The sequence below is a fragment of the Bemisia tabaci genome, chromosome 6 (assembly GCF_918797505.1).
Source record: "Bemisia tabaci chromosome 6, PGI_BMITA_v3".
Lineage (NCBI taxonomy): Eukaryota > Metazoa > Arthropoda > Insecta > Hemiptera > Aleyrodidae > Bemisia > Bemisia tabaci.
This window is the reverse complement of record NC_092798.1, coordinates 11,397,511-11,417,989: the sequence shown is the minus strand read 5'-3', so window position 1 is coordinate 11,417,989 and position 20,479 is coordinate 11,397,511. Positions and strand designations below refer to the sequence as shown.

The window sequence follows — 20,479 nt, the reverse complement described above, 5'->3', positions numbered from 1 at the left end:
TTCCTGAGTATGCGTACAAATGACCTAGTCCAAAAATAATTGAGAGCTTGACCGAGTACAACATTTTGAGGGATTCCTTTTTGGTGTTTTGTCTGCAAAAATTAAAAAGAAAAACAGTAAATTATTAAAAATAAAAGTAGATTTATTGCAAAACAAACGTAATAAAAATATAAAATGAGTATTACGTACATAAGTAGGATAAAGCTCTGATTGACAGTAATCTTGAAAATGTATTCAGTAAATTCGTTGTGCTCCTGTAATGTCTCTAAGCTAAAAAGAAATTTCTCCCGATTACCAAAAGAAAGAGGGAAAAAGATTGATTTATTGCACAATACCTGTATAGATGGTAGTTAACAAACGAAAAAAGAAAATGATTGAATTTTAGAGGTAACAGAAACATACATTTTGATTTTTAACTCCGTAACATATTCACATTAACTGGTAATTGATAAGAAAAAAAGCAACATTTGCCAATTTTTTATTCAGTCTTTGGATTGAAAAGAGAGGGCTGTAAGCACATTTTTTTATATTCTCCCACAACAAAAGATATCTATACAACAGACAAGAATTATTTGATTTTCGAAAATAACGGGTAACTTTTGAAACAGAATTTAAATGCAGTGGGGAGCCTTTAAATCACATGATGAACTTTGGCCAATGGAACTCATCTCACACTGGTTTCAAACCTTCTGAGAGGCGATTTTGCAAGTGGCAATACTGTTTCCCTTCCCTTTAAATCCATAAAAAATGTCGATTTTGTGTGAGGCAAGCTGCCTCACCAAGAACAGATTGTTTTAGAGCAATTTAAATAGAGGAAAAACAGAGTTGTCAACTTTCAAGAATCGCCGCTGAACCTACTGTAAAATAGAGTCCATGCAAAATAAAGTTGCACACTTTTACAGTGGGACAGAAGAACAGCTGTCTTCAGTTTAGTATTGAAAGTAAACACAATAATTAAGATGGTGGATCTCCTGTCAAGCACTAAAAGTGCGTAAACTTATTTAGCATGGACTTTACTAGACTAAATTTTTCAATACCTAACATAGCAGGCTGAAATGAGGCGAGAACTATCCAGGGCTTCAATTAAATCTAGATAATTATACACACAAAAAATTACAATTGATAAAACAACGATTCTAAAATTGGAAAGTTTAAACGAATTGACTTAATGGACAAGCCTTAAAAAATTGATGGTGAGTCAATAGCGGCGTTTTAACATTGATTACATTTTTCAAGAGGAAAATAAATTGACTTAATGGTGTGAAAGTTTCAGAGTATTCTTCTTGCACAGAAGAAAATTTTCAAAGATTGGCTTTCGATTCCAAATAAACCTGTGACAGAAAATTTGGAATGCCAAGGATTGAATTGATGCTTTCAGAGCTAAATCATTAAAATCGTCGGAGTTGCTTCTTGCATGGAATGTAACAGTCCACATTTTAGCATGATACTGTTCAAATTTGTGCAATTCCCACACAAATTCAGCGAGAAGCTGGGGCTGCCTCAATTTTCCTCACATCTATTCTTTGCGGTTTTATTTTACAGTTCTCATGGGGATAAAAGCATATTTTAAACTTGTATTGAAATTGACGAAAAAATTATTTATCAACAAAGTAAAGTTGATAAATTTTAACTAGGATTAACTAAGGATGAGGGACTTTAACATGCTGAAAACAATTATACAGGTTGATCAGTTTCCAAGGAGACCAATCTATGACAGGATAAAAAAAATTAAATAGGTCCCTTGCACCAAAATCCATTCATTATTCTTTATTTGGTACCTACTTTATGATATATCATGAATTGCTCTCCACTAGATTTTGACTTTTTTTAATCATTCCACACATAAACCTACCTAAACCCAAATAGGTATCGTTTTTCATTGATCCCATCATTTTGTCTGCATACTGAACAATACATCAGAATTGCCAAGTTAGTTTTTTTACAAAAAACCTAATCCATGCAGTAAATATTTCGATGTCAAAAAAAAATATCTTAGTCTTCTTTGTTGCTCAGTTTTTTTAAAAGAGGCTTTTAGCGCAATAATCTCAAAATGTCAGACTGTTCCAGTCAACGTGTGGTTTTAACAGTTACTGCATGTCTTTTAAAATTGAAAATTTACATTTAATATGTTCTGTTACAAATTTTGATTCCTTTCAAATATGGCTAAACCCATGGACTTGAATTAATTTCCACAATGAGGAAACAATAAAATATGAAATAACCTTCCTACAACCATCGCAAAATCATGGATCTAATGGTGCAAGACGTTAAGAGAAAACTTAAGCCAGTGAGTTCATGGTTTGCAGTGTTCTGCCTTCCCTCTAAAAATTTTGGAGCCACATTGGCCGGGAAGCCCAGCTTGTAGGGAGCCATCTACAATTTTCAGAAGCCAAATTAACTTTTTTCATATGCATCATGGCACATGAAATTGGGAGTTCGAATAGTCGACATGGTGCTGAAACTTTTTTAAGCGCTACCATGGTCCAGCTTCCCCAATTTTTAGATGCCACAGCCTGATTTTTCTGAGCATTAGGTGCATGTTAATGAAATTACCTTTCTCCCGATCACTTTTTATCCGGTTTTCAGACGATAGCTATTTCGATGTTAATCATCATCATCAGGTCACTTCGACTTCGACTTCCGTAAACACTAACAGTCACATCTTATATTGTTAAAATTTACTAAAATTTACTATAAAACACTTTAAAAAACTCGTGGGTGCACCCAAATAAATTTTAGTAAATTTTAGTAAATTTTAACAATATAAGATGTGACTGTTAGCGTTTACCGAAGTCGAAGTGACCTGATGATGATGATTAACATCGAAATAGCTATCGTCTGAAAACCGGATAAAAAGTGATCGGGAGAAAGGTAATTTCATCAACATAATGCAGCCCGATAAAAATAAGTTCAACTTTAAATCATTAGGTGCATGGCGCCTGAAGAGGGCAGGACACTGATGCTTTGGGAGGGGAGGGGTATATAAATAGAGTAAAACAAAATAAAATTTAAAAAACAAAACAAAATTCTAAGAAGTTGTAAAAATGAACCAAACTAGAAAAAAGAATATGGTTAGCCAAGAATACATGAAAAATCTCTGTCATACAGCATACTCTAATACTCTGAGAAAAGCCACCCGGAGTTAAATTTTCTTCAGAAAGATCTAAATTAAACTTTGTGAGTCTGTTCTCTTCAATTTGAGAGTACTCTGCAAAATGGAAACTGTTCCCATTATCTTGGTGAGCCACTAATCTGTATCCACTTCCTAGTATGTCTGACTGCCGCTGTTCATTCAAGCTAAAAATAGATCTTCCAACAAGAAAAGAGAAATTTATGCTTCCTTCCAAATTTTTCAAAAAGGCATTTAGTCTTTTCACTGAAGACTGTAAAACCAGTGCACAGTACGAACGGAGCATGAGTGAATGTCAATGAGCTTCACTGGAACAAGAGATTGGATGAGTCTATAAATTAGACTTGAGGAATGGTTTCAAGTACTTGTGGAAAGATTCATCGACTGGTTCGGCGTTCAAAGGACTTTTATTTGCTTCCGCAAAAAGCCGCTCATAAACATTGCCGTCGTAGGCTCCTAGCGCAGACCTAAGCACAGCATCTGATATGTCAAAACCATCCACGATTCCCACAGCGTTTGGTCGTATCTTGTGAAGTAACGTTTCCATCCACTCTTGTATGCTTGGAACATCAGAAGAACGTAGTCCCGCATACTGAAAAAAAAATCGGCAATGATGAGGGGTACTATTAAACTTGGGGGTATTGAAAACTTGAAGTTTAGGATTAAAAGCCTCGGTTAAAAGTAGGTCAAGCATACAGTGTCAATTTTCAGTGAGCGCTGTTTTCATTAATAAAGGATGTAGAAACTTTTGTCAGGACTTATCTCTGTACTTATATAACAGTACAGGAAGAGAGGGTGGTAAGTCACATCAGAGTTTGTCCAAAGTGTGAAAGCTCAAGATTTTTTGAGTAAAGAAAAAAAGAACGCAGAAGTCATTCACAATTAGTTTTACAAATACATCAAGCTGGAGGAAACATATGGAGTTGAGAATTATGTGGAAGTTGATGGTATAAATTTTCTAGAAAACTGAGAACTTGTTGGCAAAGTTTGGACGATGCCTGGTTTGCTTAGAAGGTTCTCCTTTCCCTGCGCAACGTATTTTCTTCTAAATCTGTGGGATTAAAAAATTATTGCAATTGGGCTACTGCATGATGAAAGTCCCGAGATGAATTTTAGCGAGAAATTTGTAACTGAACTTAAAAAAGCTCAAAACAGCTTTTATGACAGGGGAAAAGAGGCTGAAATTTGTGGTGACAAAATGAAAAATTCATATTGGCTTCAGTAGGTAAGTGAATATAAAAGTTTTGAGTAAAAATGCAAAAAATTACCATGAAGAAATCGCCAAGATTATCAAGAAGAAAATATGTGCCATACAGTTCACAAAGTTCGATCAGGACCTTCTTGAGCTCTGGAGACACTTGCGCACTTGTGGCAAAATTGATGAATATTTGCATCATAAATGCTCTGCAGTGTGTCTGAAGAAACATGAAACAAAAATATGAAATTACAATTGTTGATATAAGGAGGTGAGAGTAAATTTTAAAAATCTGTCGAAATCATAAAAGCCTGAATAAAATCTTCAAAGAGGTATCAAGTGAAACAAAAACTCACAACCATCAGGTAATACTGACAAAATCTCTTGAGCATTAGTTCAAATCTGCATGTATATAGAGAAAAACTTAACATGCCAGAATATCCAATAAGAGTATTTAGGAACTTGAGCCCTTTGCATTTAAATTTTCACAAAATTACTTGAATTTTACGAGTTTTGGTCGACAAAAAGTAAAGAGCTAGAATAAAGTGGTGCATACTGTAGGTAAAGTTATAAACTATTCATAATCCTTGGATCAATTTTTTCTGCCAGAGCTCAGTGGCAGCTCATTTCTGCCGGAATTTTTTTAAGCTTGCACGACGACTCCCTGTCATAAGGCTTGATTCCCTCATTGCGTTAGAATTTTTTAGAGGGGAAGGCAGGAAGGGTGACTCCAAAAAATAATATAATATCAAAGGGTTGAGCAGTTAGAAAGTAAAAACTCATTGGTTCGGGAGAAAGTTTGCTGAATGGGGAAAAATTAAATCAGGTTCCTTCATTATGGTCAGATAAGATTCTGAGAAAGCAAAGGAACTAACCTCAGCAGCTTTGGCAAGTTGGATTGAAACTTCGTTCCAAGCATCCTCAGGGGCTACACCTACTAGAATTCTTCTTTCAATGGAAGTTGCGCAGGTTTCAATATTCCTGAAAAGTGAAGATAAAAATGAAAATGAGAATTTTATTTAAAATTTAGTGCACTGACTAAAGGTAAAAACTGAAATAAGCAAATTTTTGTGGTCATTCAACAACTTTAAATAGAGGTATTTTTGTCTTAATCTATGATTCAAAGATTTATCAAATCAGGACAAATTGAGGAAGTTCGAAAAAAAGTTTTAGTAGCGATGATATACACCAACATGATTATGTACTTTTTCATAAAGAATATTTCTCCTATTTGTAAAAGTGGATATTTCTTAATATAAATGAAATAAAATGGAATCTAGTTTATCCGGCAGAATGAGGCAATTAGGTTGATTGGATAACCAAAGGTTTATCCAAACCCTAAAAATTTAGCTCGCTCTTTCTGATAGGAGCATCATCTGCAGCCACCTTTCCCAAAATGTTGTCGATCATAAAAAATTAAAACTTTTTTTCCCCCCCCATAAATGTTTTGCTTGTCAACAAGGAAAAATTTAATAACATGATAGCAGCAATGGGAACAAGAGGGTCGTAAAATCTAAGTCCTACTGCTTTAAAACTAAAATAAAACCACACAACAATCAAACTTACCCAGCTGCCACCCTTTTGAAAGCAATTCCTAGGTGTTGGAGGCTGTTCACCCATAATGATAAGGGCTGCAAAGGCATAGTCTTTAAATACTCTACGGTTTCTGTTAGATTGCCGCCACTGCGAGCTTGTTGCCATGCTTTCACAAGGAATCTGTATCGACAAAAAGAATACGTTAAAAAATATGTCACATTTTATGATGGTTAAATAATTAATGTAGTACCGTTTAATGTCGAACCTGATTTACACATTTTAAAGCAATGAAAATAAAATACAGGAAGCTAATGACACTAAAGGAAAGGGACTAATTTTTATCAGAGAAAAGTTGGATAGAATTTAGACGTCAAATGTCACGCCAATGCCAGGGTTAATGAGTTTTTGGACTCCCGCCCTTTTTGTATTTCTTAATTCAAATGATGGATAAAAAACAAATGTTGACTAGCCTTGCGGTCTGCAGTAGTAGGACTGTGTTTTCTCCCTCATATGTTTCAGCAGCAGTGACCATGCCATAGGTAGAGGGGAAATTACTGGAGTTCATGTAACCGTGGCCTCCGGTAGCTAGACGACAAACTTCTATTGCTTTTGCTGAATCCTTCGTGCAAACTGCTTTTAAACAACAGGCCATTGCGTGGAGCTGAAAATGAAAATAACACCAAGTTAAAATGTGATTCAAATTGGGTGTATCTTTTCCATAGGTTCTGGTCTTAGTGCTTATTGTTTTAAATATTTTGAAACCGCTTGATTAAATCTTGGAAGATCCGGTCTACTGCTACCTTGTCTTTTTACTTTTATGCACTTTGGAGCTTGTAGCGGGTAAGTTGCGCTTGTCACAGAATCGAGTTTAGATGATTTCTGATTATAGATCAGCACAAAATAATATAATCTGTCCAAAAACCAAGTATTTACATACAATATTAACGAAGATTTTGCTTTTAAAAAACCATAGCATATGGTGACATCCACTGCCATAGTGCATATATTGGTTTCTTTTTCTTGTTTGCTTTCATACTTTAAGTTGAGTAATCAGTGTAAGTGTGCATCACTAGTTGATGAATGCAGGGTGGAAGAGACCATAAGATGTACTGCCGTACTGTACAATGTTACACACTGTCTTTTTCAAAGTGCAATATCTCCTTTAGTAATTACTGCGGGTTTTCATTCAAACAAGGGAGCGGTGCACGGAAAGAGTTGAGGACGTGCTGATGCAAACTCATCAAAGGAACATAGGCGAATTTTAAAATTTGACACTCTCACTGCCTCCAGAAATGACCCTAAATAATTCTTGAAAAGAGCATGACTTTTTCCCAGCGTTGCTGTGAGTGTGGAAATTCCCAAGTTTCTTTTCAATGGAAATAAACTTGAACGGAGGAAGTTGGATCAGAAATTTCCTTCATTGAACTGCACATTAATTTTGAGCCTTCAATACAATATATGCATTGAAAAGGTGAGGTTCCTATGGGATTGGTGAAAAATTCCGCAATTTGAAGAATTAATTACATCAAAACTTATTGAAACAAAGCCCTGAATTTCACCTTCTCAATACCACTAACACAGCACCTACGTTTAGCAAAATTTGTATTCTTCCCGCAGCATTTCCCCCTTAATCAGCAACCTTCGCTCAAAAGTATTCAAATTTGTAGTTCCATATACCACAAAAGATCTAAACTGCAACTTTAAACACTTCATGTCAGGGTACGCTCCAATTTTTTTGCACAAAAAACCCATTTCAGTTGTGAAGCATGCGCTTGCAAAATCTAGCCTGGGAATGAAAGAGTTAAAAATTATGACCTGATTCAGAGAGAGCAAACATAGAGTGATATACAATGGAGAAATTAAGCTGACGCATTGTTTCCTCTTGTATGTGAAAAAAGAAGAGGAAAAAAAACACATCTTACTTCGGGCAATCGCTCCAAGTCTCCTCGATCTAACTCGGCTGTGACTGAGTTGTATATGTCCCACAACCAATCAGCTGAGCACCTCATTGCAAAGCACATCGCCATGGGAGGGAAAAGTTTGTGCTGTTGTGTTCTGTATTCTAAAATTTGAGTTTCCCCAGCACTACAAAACAATTCATGAAACTGTATTAAATGTAAGAAAAACACATATTTTGTAATATCAATGGCGAAACTACTAGACCACGTACCTCAGTTTGCAACATTGCAGACTTCCTGTCATACCTTATTTTCTAAATGGAGAACTACTCAATGATAATTTTTAAAAACTTCCTGACTATTCATTTCCGTGCAAAGAAAAGTCTGTGAAAACTTCAAGGAATGATATTGGTCTGTTTTCTTTCAAAAAAATAAAATTGGAGTGGAGATTTTCAATTCTTACAAATTCATCAATAGATTAAGAATTTTTCTTTTGCCTTCTCCAAAAATGTAGATTATCAACGACTTTCATTCAAGTGCATTCCAAAAATTTTTTCTACAACAGAAAAGGAACATAGAAAAAAAATTGCTAGGAAAATTCATTGTTATATTCTCAAATAGATTAATAAGAGAAGAAACAGTAAGAATTACCCTGGTTTGATTTCACCCTGTTTCCGAAGTGCACTATATCTCGTTGCAATAGTCAATGCTTTTGAGAGGTAGGCTGCAGCAATCCCTCGAACAAGTGCCACTCGAACAAAAATCATAGTACCATATGTTAATTTATCGCTAGGCGAGTTGACATAAGTTCCATCCTGAAATAGAGAGTAGAAACGATGAAAAATATTTCTTTTTGAGATAACTTCTCAAAAAACAAGACAACAGGGATGAATAATTTGGTAGATGGCAGTTTGCAACATAATCGCTGGGCAAAGATTATGGGGAGGTGAGTGCTTCAGAAGCATAGCAAGTTAAAAGTAATTTTATTGTAACAATTTTAATCAATAGTTTGAATTGTTGATTAATTGAATTATTGAATGGAGTCCACGCCAAATTAGTTTTATTTGCAGAGTGCAACAGAAAGTCAGCTGTCTTCAGTTCAGCATTGAAAGTAAATACAAGAATCAAAATGGCGGATTTTCGGGCACGCTCTAAGAGTCTGTGAACTTATTTGGCTTAGACTCTGAGACAAAATGAGCACAAAAATCCAGAGTAAAAAAAATCATAGGCTGCATTAAAGTTCTAGTAAATCTGAAAACAATAATTACAGATCATCACATTTCTTTTGATGCTTGGATTTAATTTTTGTGCTTGCCAAGTGCTAACTCTACTATGATGAAGGCTTAAATAGAAACAAGTAAACTTACAGGTAAAACTTTAGAATTCTTCATTAACATGTTTTCACGAGGAATTCGTACATTTTCAAAACCTAGATAACCATTATTAATTGTATTCATTCCTAATTTTGATCCTATTTCTCCGATTTTGATACCTGAAAAAAGGAAAACGGAACATGATAAGATGGACTAATTTCAAGCAAAAATCCTACAGTAGATTTTATAGTTTTAGTAACTTGACTTATAGTACAGTATCCTAACAGTACTGTAAACTATCTTAAATGAATATCATTAATTCTCATCAAAATAAATAATCCCAGTAAATCTATAAAACTGAATTTCATAGAACACAACTGTCTTAGAAAAACGAAGGGAATGGAAATTAATCAAAGAAAATCACGGTGTCTGAGGAAATTTGGAAAAAAACGTGCACATTTTTCTGACAACTGGATTCAAGTTGCCAAAGGGATCAAGGCAACAATTATTATCAAGCAATTATATACTTGAGAGAGTCAATTTAAGTTAGCCCTTTAAATATGAGTTTTTAAACATTAATTCTGGTTAAACCAAATTTTTAATTTAAATCCCGACTTTCTAGATTTTCTGTATCTGTAGACAAAGTTGACTATTGATCAGAGGAGAACAATATTCCTTGAAATTTTCAAGGATCATTTTTCACAACGAAAGAAAATGTCCGGAAAATTTTCAAGAAATGATGTCAAGTATTTCCCATTTAAAAAATCAAGTATGACAGGCAGTCAGCACCATTAAACATGGAGATACGTGTTCCTGTCATCGGCAATATGTGCTAGGTAAATAGAGTCACTCGGTAATTCACCTGGTAAAGGCATGTGTGTTTCTTCATCCCTCAATTGAACGATGAAAGGATGAATACCATGACACTGTCCTTTGGTATACAGTTGTGCAACAACAACAGCATAATTACACGTATGTCCCACTGTAAAAAAAAAATTATAATCAAATCAGTTTAACATTACAAAATTAAGTAAAATTCTGAGTCCTGAGACATGCATTTGACTATCAAGATGATAGTCAATGCATTAGAATCTTAATTATGCACCATCAGACCATTAAAGTACATGGATTTAACATCTACCTCTTTCAACTATTTTTATTAAGTATTCAAAATTTTCCAAAAAATAATGTATTTCTCAGACACCTTGTTAGCGAGGGTGAGTAGAGTTTAATTTTACTTTTTTCATAATTTTATTCTCCTTAAAACATGTCACCTTTCTATCAAGTTTTTTTTTGTTTTTTTTATTTACTTATTTTTTAAAAATAGAATTAAGTCTTTCAAAATGATTTGTTGAACTAACTGGCACTTTGAAAACCTAAGTATTAAAGAATTAGTGGCAAAAGGCAAAAGAGAAACTTACAACCACCAGGCCACCATTTATAAGACGTTAAAGTTGGGCTATTAAAAACAAATTCTTCTGTGCTGGGATCATAAGTGGCGGTTGTCTCCAAACCTCGAATAAAAGTTCCATGTCCTAGCTCAGTCTGAAAAATATAAAATGAAAAATATAAAGTGATCATCAATGAGGAAAAAAGTAGCGAGAAAAAACACTGCAAATATGAACTCTGTATATAATAATTCATCAACATTTCTATGCATATGAGCTTTCCCAATTTAAAAATTGAAGATATTTCTGCTGAGGTAAGCCCCAGCAGACAACCGGACTTAAAAACGGATTTCCATCCACAAAAACTTACTTAAAGCTGAGTTATTGATACCAGTATATAGAAGAGAGTACTTTGAACAAATTGGGATAAAAATGCTCAAAAGTGTCAGACCAACCTAAAGTTTTGGAGTTTGGACAACTGAAGGTTACACTTTAAAAAACGCAATTTCCAGGAAAATTCTGTATGGTTTAAGTTATTTTTGCCTCAAGAAAAGTGCTTCATTTACCTGAGCATAAGTGCACATAATTTCACAATTCCATGCTCGAGACACCCAATATGCTTGCTGCTGCATGGTACCTTGACCCATGACAGTAGGTAGGAACATCACATAATTTAGAGCGAAAGGAACTCCGTCCGGAAGTATAGCACTGCCTAACATTCCACCAAGGATGTTTCTGTGAACAAAAAAGAAAAATATAGGTAACAAAACATAAGTAAGTACTATGATAAAACAGTGGAGAATGGAAGAAAAAAAAAATTATGACCGCAGGTAGAATGGTAATTTTGATAACTCATAGTTTTATTGAAATTTTGTAAGACTCCATTTACTTATTTTCTTGACAGAAAACTAAGCAACATTCTGGCTTGGAATTCATGAGTTATATTTTATATATCTTAAAGGAAATTCACAAAAAGTTGTAACATATTACGTAGCTTAGTTTTTTTGTAAAAGAAATAAAAAATGAGGGGAAATCAGGCAACATGAAATGAGAAGGTAGGAGGGCAAGTTGGATAAGTGCAGTTTTTGAAAAAATTGGGTAATTAATGATTTCAAATAAAAATAGTCTTGAAGTATATTCTATGAAACATTCAACATTTAAATCAAATTTTGAGGCATTAAAAAGTGAGTTTAAGCTTTCTTTTTGCCATATGACACCATGTAATTTTTGAAACTTAAAACTCGTAGTTCTTGAAATAGCAAAAATTGCACTTATCCCACTTGTCTTCCGAACCCCGAAAATACAGTTGGGCTGGTTTCGGTTAAAGCCGTCAAGTTTGCGATGAAACACTTTGAGACAACTCTTCTTACTTATACTTTGATGCCAACTATAGTTACACGGCCCTCAGTGAAGAAACAATAATCCTACTTACTGGAAAGTGTCCATTTGGCTTCCACAGCCTGTCGTATCCGACCATTCTTTTATCTTCTTGAAGAGCAGACATGATCTCCTGAGAGCTTCTTGGTATTTCTCTTTGTGACTTAGGTACTCGGAAGGAATTTTTTCTTGCAGCTCTGGGTCGTCTAAGAAGAATTTCTCTGCAACAAATAAAATAGGAAACGATTTTCAAAATTTATCAAACTGGCTATTCGACACGGCTTACATATATGATGTGGTAGACGTGATGCCAAATCTCCATTCCTAGTCCCCCCGCAAGGACTCTCACAGAGGCTAAAAACTTGGGTCATAATTTAAAGGTTTCAGGACATTTTGTCAACGATTTTTTGTCCGCGCACCTTTTTTGTCCAGTAGTTTACGCCCACACGTAAAATAAGCGACAGTGACTTGGTCCAAGCGTTATATTTTAGTCGGTATGTAAAATTATATTGACAATATGGAAATGAGAAATTAAAGCCGAACAGAGCGGAGCGGCGCGGCGCGGCGTGCTGCCAGCGCGAGAGGCTCACCTGGCGCCTACAAACCTAAGTGGATACTTCACGCATTGCGCAATGCTTGACGTATCCACTTAGGTTTGTAGGCGCCAGTGCGCGTTTCGCGCTGGCCGCCCGCCCGCCGTGCGGCGCGGCGGCGTCTGAAGCAACTATTTCACAACAGGGGTGTTGCACAGTATTATACGAAATTAAGCGTATTAAGAATAACAGGCATCCTTTAAAAGTAGAGATCTTTCCTCGCAAAATAAATCATGATACTTATCGTACACAGGAAAAATCTAAGAGCCTTTAGCTGAGGCAAATACAGAGGTTTATCCGGTCCAGGTATAACAAGGTGGGAATTTCTTGAAAGATAATTAAGTCCTGTTACACCAAAGAGGTACGTGTAGAGAGTTCTCGTGAATTTTGTCTCATGGAATTGACGCTCCCCCATTCTTACCAAAACTCTCAACTATATATTATTCTCCGTTGGACCAAACAGACAAAACAAAAAAACAAGCAAACCCCCATTCTTCCAAGACATTATACATTTTCATCCAAAAACGTCGTGATCAATTGTCGTTTGTATTTACATGTGGGCCAATTAACTTTGGGTCTCAACTGGCACGTGGACCAAAACTCCCGTGCCGAAAAAACGCGTGGACGTAAATTACTGGAAGAAACAGGTGCGCGGACAAAAACTCGTTGACGAAATGTCCTGTAACCAATTTTAAAAAATCGAAACAGGCACGGTGGGTGGGGTTTGTTTACAGAACATTGCCGAATCTGCCGAACACTACACTTGCCGATATTAGGATTCACCGTCGATATGGGGTCATTCAAGTATTGCGTTAAACATTTGGACCGATTTTTTTAACACCCCCCCCCCCCCCCCCCCCAAGGGCAAAATCTGCCCGATCATGCGATCTGCGGATTGCGAGATCGGCGAGGGAATTTTTGAAAGTGAGGAAATTTTCCTAGAAAACGACACCTAAAAAATTTTCGGGGAAAATGCCGACAATCTGTAGATCTTTTTCTACTTTTTGCGAGACGTTTTGAGCATTGCTGACAGCTACTGCGCAATTTTCTTTTTTCATCTAGTGCGCGGAAGAAATTTGTCAAGCACAAGTGGATCGCATTTAGCAAAAAAAAAAAACCAGCGCGATTACAGTGTTTTCCAAATAGTGCAACTTTTTCTTTCCTTTTGACAATACTCAATGTATGTACGGTATTAGAATTTACACAATTTTTTTCCTTTAAAATTAAGACTTTTGCTGGGAAGCAGAAACGATTTGCTGTTCTGGAGATTTTTTTAGATAATTATGAAGAAGCAACATGTTTACGACACTGTAATCGCGCTGTTTCCTCTTTGCTAAATGCGATCCAGGTGTTTGAAGCTTGCAAGGAAAAATTTCCTCACTCCAGAGGAAAAAATTCCCTCGTGTCAGGAAATTTTCGGGAAAGTGAAGGAATTCTCGTCAGGAATGAGAAACGGCGCCGCAAATAAACCTTCGGTGATATTCCGACGATCCATCGATCTTTTCGACTTTGAGTCTGTGGAGGGAAAAATTCCCTCGGGGGGCTTCCCATAAAGCACCCGTGTGACAACTACATACCCTCTTCCACAAATGCGTTCATTTATCCCCATGGGAAGGGAAACTCCTCTGTTCTGCCGTGCTAAGGAAAAACGTCGTATGCGCCTTCAGACGTTGCCAAATTCCCTCCAACAAAATATTGATTATCTGAGAAATTTGTTAATATTTTCCTTCAAGTTTTTGGGGAATTTTATTCGTGATCAGATCTATAAATCACCTAAAAATATACATAAAAAAAAAATTCATAACACTCCTCAAAACAAAGCATTTTAATGTAATAGATCTGGCAACTCTCGAACGTTTATACGACGTTCTTCCTTAGCACGGCAGTGTTGTTCTGCGCTAGGAGGAGGGGCCGAACGTTACAAAACACACAGCACACGCACCGACGGCGGTAATGATCGCGTATTATCGTTTACGTAAGTCGGTAATTAATTAAAAATTGAGATTGACGTTAAGTATGTGATGCTGTGTTCTTCTCGCGCTTGCAGTGCGTCTTTTACACGTAAACGCTTCTTGACGACAGTCAACGGCACATGCACATCTTTATAAGTTCATACCGTCTGACGTATGGGAAAGCACCAAATATACGTATCTACCAACCAACCATATCTCGATTTCCGCATGAGCCCCAGAAAGCATGGAATTAAGCATATTACAGGGCTCACGTGAGGATTAAGGTACGCCCACTTGTCAGGAGAGCGATAATTCAACGCTCGTGAGCTTTTTCTAATATCATTCACGTACACCCACTTCTTAGGGCGAATCTACCCAGCGCGCTGATTTTTGAAATGTATAGACAAAGCGTTAGACAAAGAAGACTGAGAGGAAATGGATCGATTCTATTGGTGGAAACGAGCGATTGCATACAGAGAAAAGGAGGTACTTAAGTGATAGGCTAACTAACAGCAACCCACGAGAGATCCTATAGCTAGTCCATAATTTTCCGCCTAAGTTCATAACAACCAATCGTTTCAAGTATAGGGTCTAAGCATATGTTAATAAAGACTAAGCATATGTTAATAAAGATTAAGCATAAGTATGTTAATAAAGATTAAGCAAGATTAAGCATATGTTAATAAAGATCGGTTATCAAACCTAAAAAAAAAAAAAAGTAATAGGGTCGCTCCATTCTCTTTTTGTCTATCGCTTCGCCTACCGATTTCAACGATCCAGAAGGGCGCACCCCTAGAGTTCGCACCCCCCCCCCCCCCCCCCCATTCGAGATGGCTAGATTCACACCGTCGTTCCCTGGACGAAGGAACGTAAATGCATTCCAAAGTAGCAAATTTGATTCAAACAATTCGATTTTTTAAAAGAGTGTACCTCTGCAGTGTTCGTCCATAATTGTTTTGACTTTGTCATGAGATCAGAGGAAAAACCAGTGAAATTTTCGGTTAGAAATGCCCAAGATTCTCCTGGTGAAAATGAAATTTGCGAGGGGAAATGTGGCAACATTTAAATGTAGTTACGTTCTTTCGTGAGGGAAACGACGACTTATGAATTTGACTGCATTTAGCAATTTGGAGCTATAAATTCTGGCTCATCTGAAAAAACACTTATGTGCATAGGGAAACTAATGGCACATACGTTGCTTTTAAACCAGGGTGGAATTTTTAGTTCCTAATTGCAAAATGTAGTCCAATTCGCCTCTCGTCGTCTTTGAGGCGCGAGGAGTCACCAGCTGAAATTCTTTGAATCGTCAATTTAACTTTTTTGAATGTTGGACCCGTTGACTAACAACATGTTTCACGTAATAGAGACGTTGAATCTCTAGACTAAAATCCATTATGGCTGCGGGCATAAATTTGGGAGCACCGATGAGATTGCTAGGTCCTAGGACCAAGGATGGTGCGCGCATGCTGAACAAACTGGAGGTGACCTTCACCTTCCGAATATTTTTTTCCAGTTGAGCCGGGCCAGCTTTCGGCTACCTTGAGGCCACGATTCACGCATCTCGCCACTCGCCTCTCGACTTTTGCGATTCTAAGGCAAACGATTCGCCCGTTCGCGTCACCTCGCGCAGATTCGCAGGAAAATTTCTTCATGTAGAATTAAGGTGATCGATGCGATATATCGCATCGATTAGGTCAAAAATCTCGGTCGATTTTGAATTTTTAGCGAAAAAAAGGAAGATAGCTCCTGCGCATGAGCCTAAAGAATCATTCTAAACCCAAAAATCAACAAAATTCCGAGATATGAAAGCAGAATAGTGTTTGGAAAAAACCTCGCATTCAATTCAGCCATCGATTTCTGTATCGAATGCGAGGTTTTTTTCCAAACACTATTCTGCTTTCATTTCTCTGAATTTTGACGATTTTTGGGTTTAGAATGATTCTTTAGGCTCATGCGCAGGGGCTATCGTCCTTTTTTTTGCTAAAAATTCAAAATCTGCCGAGATTTTTTACCTAATCGATGCGACATATCGCACTCCACTTCGACCACGTCATTTGAGCTTGACGAATCACCTTAAAGGACAGAATTTTACTGCTCTTATGAGAATGTTTGATTCTTTAAAAAAATTATACACATTCTGTTCCTAAATTAAATATGAAATCGAGTGAACTTTTATTCTATTTCCGAGTCTAATTTGACGGCATTTGAGGGGCTTGGAAGATAGGGCGCATACATGCAGTTTTTGAAAAAATTAAGTTAATAATGATTTTAAAAAAAAAACTAGTCTTAATGCACATTCTGTGAAAAATTCATTCCAAAATTCTCAGTTTTAAGGATCAAAAAGTCAGGTTGAACTTCTTTTTCGCCATAAGGATCCACATACCTAATTTACAAATTTCAAACACGTATTCCTCGAAAAAGCAAAAACTGTACTTATGCGTCTTGTCTTCCAGGCCCCTCATTTCAAGTGATTTAACTCTGGATTACTTTAATTGCCAGTCGGCTGAAGTCTCACATGACTCAATCCACGAGTCAGTTGAGTCGCACTAGTAAAAGCGGCTCATTATGACGTCACTGTGGTGTCCACCGAGCATACTGGCATCACAGCAACGTCAGAATGACATGATAATGATTTGTTCAAGAAAACAGCGCGATGTTCACAATGATCAGGTTCATGTGTGACTCACTTTAAACAGTCGGATTTATCTTTAGTAAGAATAAACAAAATATTCAAATTTATAACAGTGTAAATGAGCTGAATTAATTAATAGAATTTTATAATAATAATAAAAAAAATCTGATACATGGCACATTGGAGAAAAATAGATTTAAAAGGGCGAACATTCACTTCTCTATGACGTCATAGAATGGCACTTTCTTTTTAAACATTTATCACATGTTATGTATCCATGCACCGATAGTTAGGTATTCAATGTAGAGATCGAAAATCGACGGTGAAAGTACCAAACCACGTATCTCGTTTGCGGTGTTTAAAAATCTACGCTCACATTTTATTTTTTGGAAGTAGACCAAATCAATATCATTCCTTGAAATTTTCACAGAATTTTCTCCGCGCGAAGAGGAAAAATCACAGAAATTTTCAAGACTGGACGTTAAATAGTTTTTCATTTAAAAAATAAAGTATGACAGGAAGTCTGCGACGTCGCAAACCGAGATACGTGGTTTGGTAGTTTCACCGTCGAAATGTCCTCGTTCGCAGCTTTATGCGATTTCCATTCATAAATAAAATTCAGAAAATTTCAGACAACAGCATTTTTCATTACTTAAAAACTGGAAAGTAGGGGTGGAAAACTGTTGGAAGCGAATCCATACGGTCGCTAGTTTATAAGATCGAAGGCTTCAACCCTTCCATTCACCGAGCACATAATAATAGGCGGTCATTTACATGAAGTCTTATGAGCGGTCGGAAAATTAACTTGGGTCTCAAATGAGTCCGAATGGTCTCAAACTCAAATATCCATCATTAAAAACATTTTTTTGGCTCAAATAAAATTCCGTAACCGAGCACAGAGAGTGGTCAATCTGTGTAAAATGGAACATGGATTTTTTCGAGACTAACTCCGATTTTTGACAACACTGAAAAAAAAATCTCGGTGTATTTACTAAGAAAAGGGTAAAATTATCAAGAATTCAGGGTTCCAGTTTTTTCTTGGTAAAATTACCATTTATGGAATTGGTAATTTTACCGAGAAATCTCGATAAAATTATTGAACTTTCTCGGTAATTTTACTGGACCTGGGTAAAAACGCCAATATTTTTTATCGACTATGGTAGAATTACCGAGATAAAATGGCAAAGTTACCGGGAATTGATTACCAATAAAAGTGGTATTCTTACCTGAAAAAACAGTACAAATACCGGTTTTTAGGTAAGCTTAACAGCCTGTCTTGGTAAAATTACCAATAATTGGTAAAGAAAGTGAGATGGTAAAGGTACCAATCGACCTTGGTAAAAACGCCGACAATTTTTTTCAGTGCGAAAAGATTATCTTGTGTTGATAAAGCATATTAAAGCGGCTGGTTTGAATCACCAAGACTTAGGTTTTTAGACGAGTGGGAAATTTAAAATGCCAAAAACCAAAATCGAATCCCTATTTTCTCATTCGCACGTCATACGTGAACGTCTGATGAGACAGCATAGATCGTTACCTACGCTCGGTTTCTAACCTTGTCTAGTCGTTCATTAGACTGCATTTAATATTTGTTTAACCGCTCATGCTTCCGCATTTTATTCCGTTGTCACGTGACCTCATGACTGCTTAATGAGTCCGTAATTGTCAATAGAAAGCTTGGTTTTTATTGCTTGGGAGGAGAGTCATCATAAACTCACGCGTTTGTGAACGTTGCATATCCCTGCAATCGGTCAAGTTGCATCAGCACATCGCTGACCATCCTCTTCCCTTAAAGTTACTTTTAATCTCTTACTGGGATTGCAAGAAAATTTAGAGAGGAGCATTAAAAAACCGAGAAAATCTGGGAGAGAAAAAGAATTTTGGTCTACCTATGTTAGAAATTTTTTGGATTCGAACGAAGTTGTCTATTCATGGTGAACAAGGGTTTTATTTTTTCTGAAAATCAGGGAATTTCAGCATTTGTGGTCCGGTATGTCTCCAGTTGAGTAATTTTTCTGAAACGAGACTTCGGATGCTTAAAAATAAATGAATAAAAATTTAAAAAAGTAATAATTAAAAGTAAAAACCAACGACACAAATAAAGCAATTCTAGTTTTAATCTATCGAGTGAACTTTTTCGAACTGTATCGAGTGAAGTTTTTGGAACTTCTTGGCTTTGTTTTCCCCGCGAAATGGTGTGGACCCAGCACTATTTATCCACCTTGTTTTTATCTATCTTATGACACAATTTTCGGCTGATATCCAATGAGAAAAAATGTTTCAATAAGATTTTTAAGTGAGATTGAAATCGACGAAAATGTTCTTTTAAAAAATATTTTTGAAATTTTGCCAGAAATATTCTGGAAATAATGATTGAAATGAGAAATATTTTTTTAAATATTCTAGCAAGATTCAAACAAGGCTCAAATGCTCTCCAAGAGTGAACTTGTAGACGCCATGAAGATGCTAAAACTTTACCGAAGATCAAAGCGTTATTTAGAAAACAGGTTAGTTTTTGGTGGGTTCCGCACGCCACAAAACTGATAGAAGCGCCTTGATGCAACTATTCGTGTTCGGTGGATATGCGTGTTGCGTGTCGGAAAATGAAGGCGCTTTCCCGCCTGCTCTTGCAAAAGAGTTCCCGTCCCGTGCACGGTTTCAAGTCTCCAGCAGAACATTGATGATGAAAGAAGAACTTAAACGAGAAGGAAGAGCTGAAAGAAGCCTGTTGTTGTCATTACCCCTTGCTTTTACGTCCGTTTTGCAGTGTCAACGTCTCAATACGGCAGTGGCGTAGCGTGAATTGCGATACATCGATTGTTATGCCATTTAAACCTATGGAAAAGGATCGATAAACAGGGTGTTCGCAGCGAACACCTTAATAATCAATTTTTTACCACGGATTCAAATGGGGATGTATCGAAAATCGATAATTCACGCCACGCCACTGCAATACGGGCCTGGAACCAGGGCCGGATTAACCTACTTGCAGCCCATGGGCCGCCTGTATTTTGCCGCCCCTTCTCATTCGTTTTGAAACATCGATACAAACCAACAAGTGAACGTGCCGGAGGAGGAGGAGTGAATAAGACGCGTTTACTCGTGTTGGACACATTTTTTGTGAGAGCCTTGTCAACACTAGCAAAAGTTCACGGAACATTTCGCGAAAATTAAATTCCGTAAACCTAGCTCTGTGTGGACGAGGCCTTTCATTTTTAAGAAAAGAACGTAAAAGTTATGAAAGAATAAACATGAATGAGGTTTCATGATTTTTGTTTCCGCCTCCGCGCCAACCGCACTGGGTTTGGCGCAATGCGTGAAGTATCCATACAGTCTCGTAGGCGCTATGCCTTTCACGCCGACCGCTGCTGACCGCACTGTTTTTGACGCAATGCGTGAAGTATTCATGCAGCCGTGTAGGCACTGTGAGTTTTACGCCAACCGCTGCTGACCGCATTACGTTTG

The 20,479-nt window shown here is 36.8% G+C and overlaps 1 protein-coding gene across 1 annotated transcript in view; it reads right to left on the bottom strand.

The window, feature by feature from the left end:
- Positions 1-121: 121 nt before the first annotated feature.
- ACOX1 (acyl-CoA oxidase 1) overlaps positions 122-20,479 on the bottom strand; it is a 29,504-nt gene continuing 9,146 nt past the window's right edge. Inside the window, exons 2-13 of the mRNA XM_019053802.2 lie at positions 11,893-12,058; positions 11,027-11,195; positions 10,494-10,617; positions 9,935-10,054; positions 9,127-9,251; positions 8,411-8,574; positions 7,784-7,946; positions 6,332-6,522; positions 5,892-6,041; positions 5,201-5,306; positions 4,399-4,545; positions 122-3,722 (exon numbers count right to left, since the gene is read on the bottom strand). Of these exons, the coding sequence (XP_018909347.2) occupies positions 3,462-3,722; positions 4,399-4,545; positions 5,201-5,306; positions 5,892-6,041; positions 6,332-6,522; positions 7,784-7,946; positions 8,411-8,574; positions 9,127-9,251; positions 9,935-10,054; positions 10,494-10,617; positions 11,027-11,195; positions 11,893-12,058 (1,886 nt within the window). The 3' untranslated portion in view covers positions 122-3,461. The remainder of the gene's footprint in view (positions 3,723-4,398; positions 4,546-5,200; positions 5,307-5,891; positions 6,042-6,331; positions 6,523-7,783; positions 7,947-8,410; positions 8,575-9,126; positions 9,252-9,934; positions 10,055-10,493; positions 10,618-11,026; positions 11,196-11,892; positions 12,059-20,479) is intronic.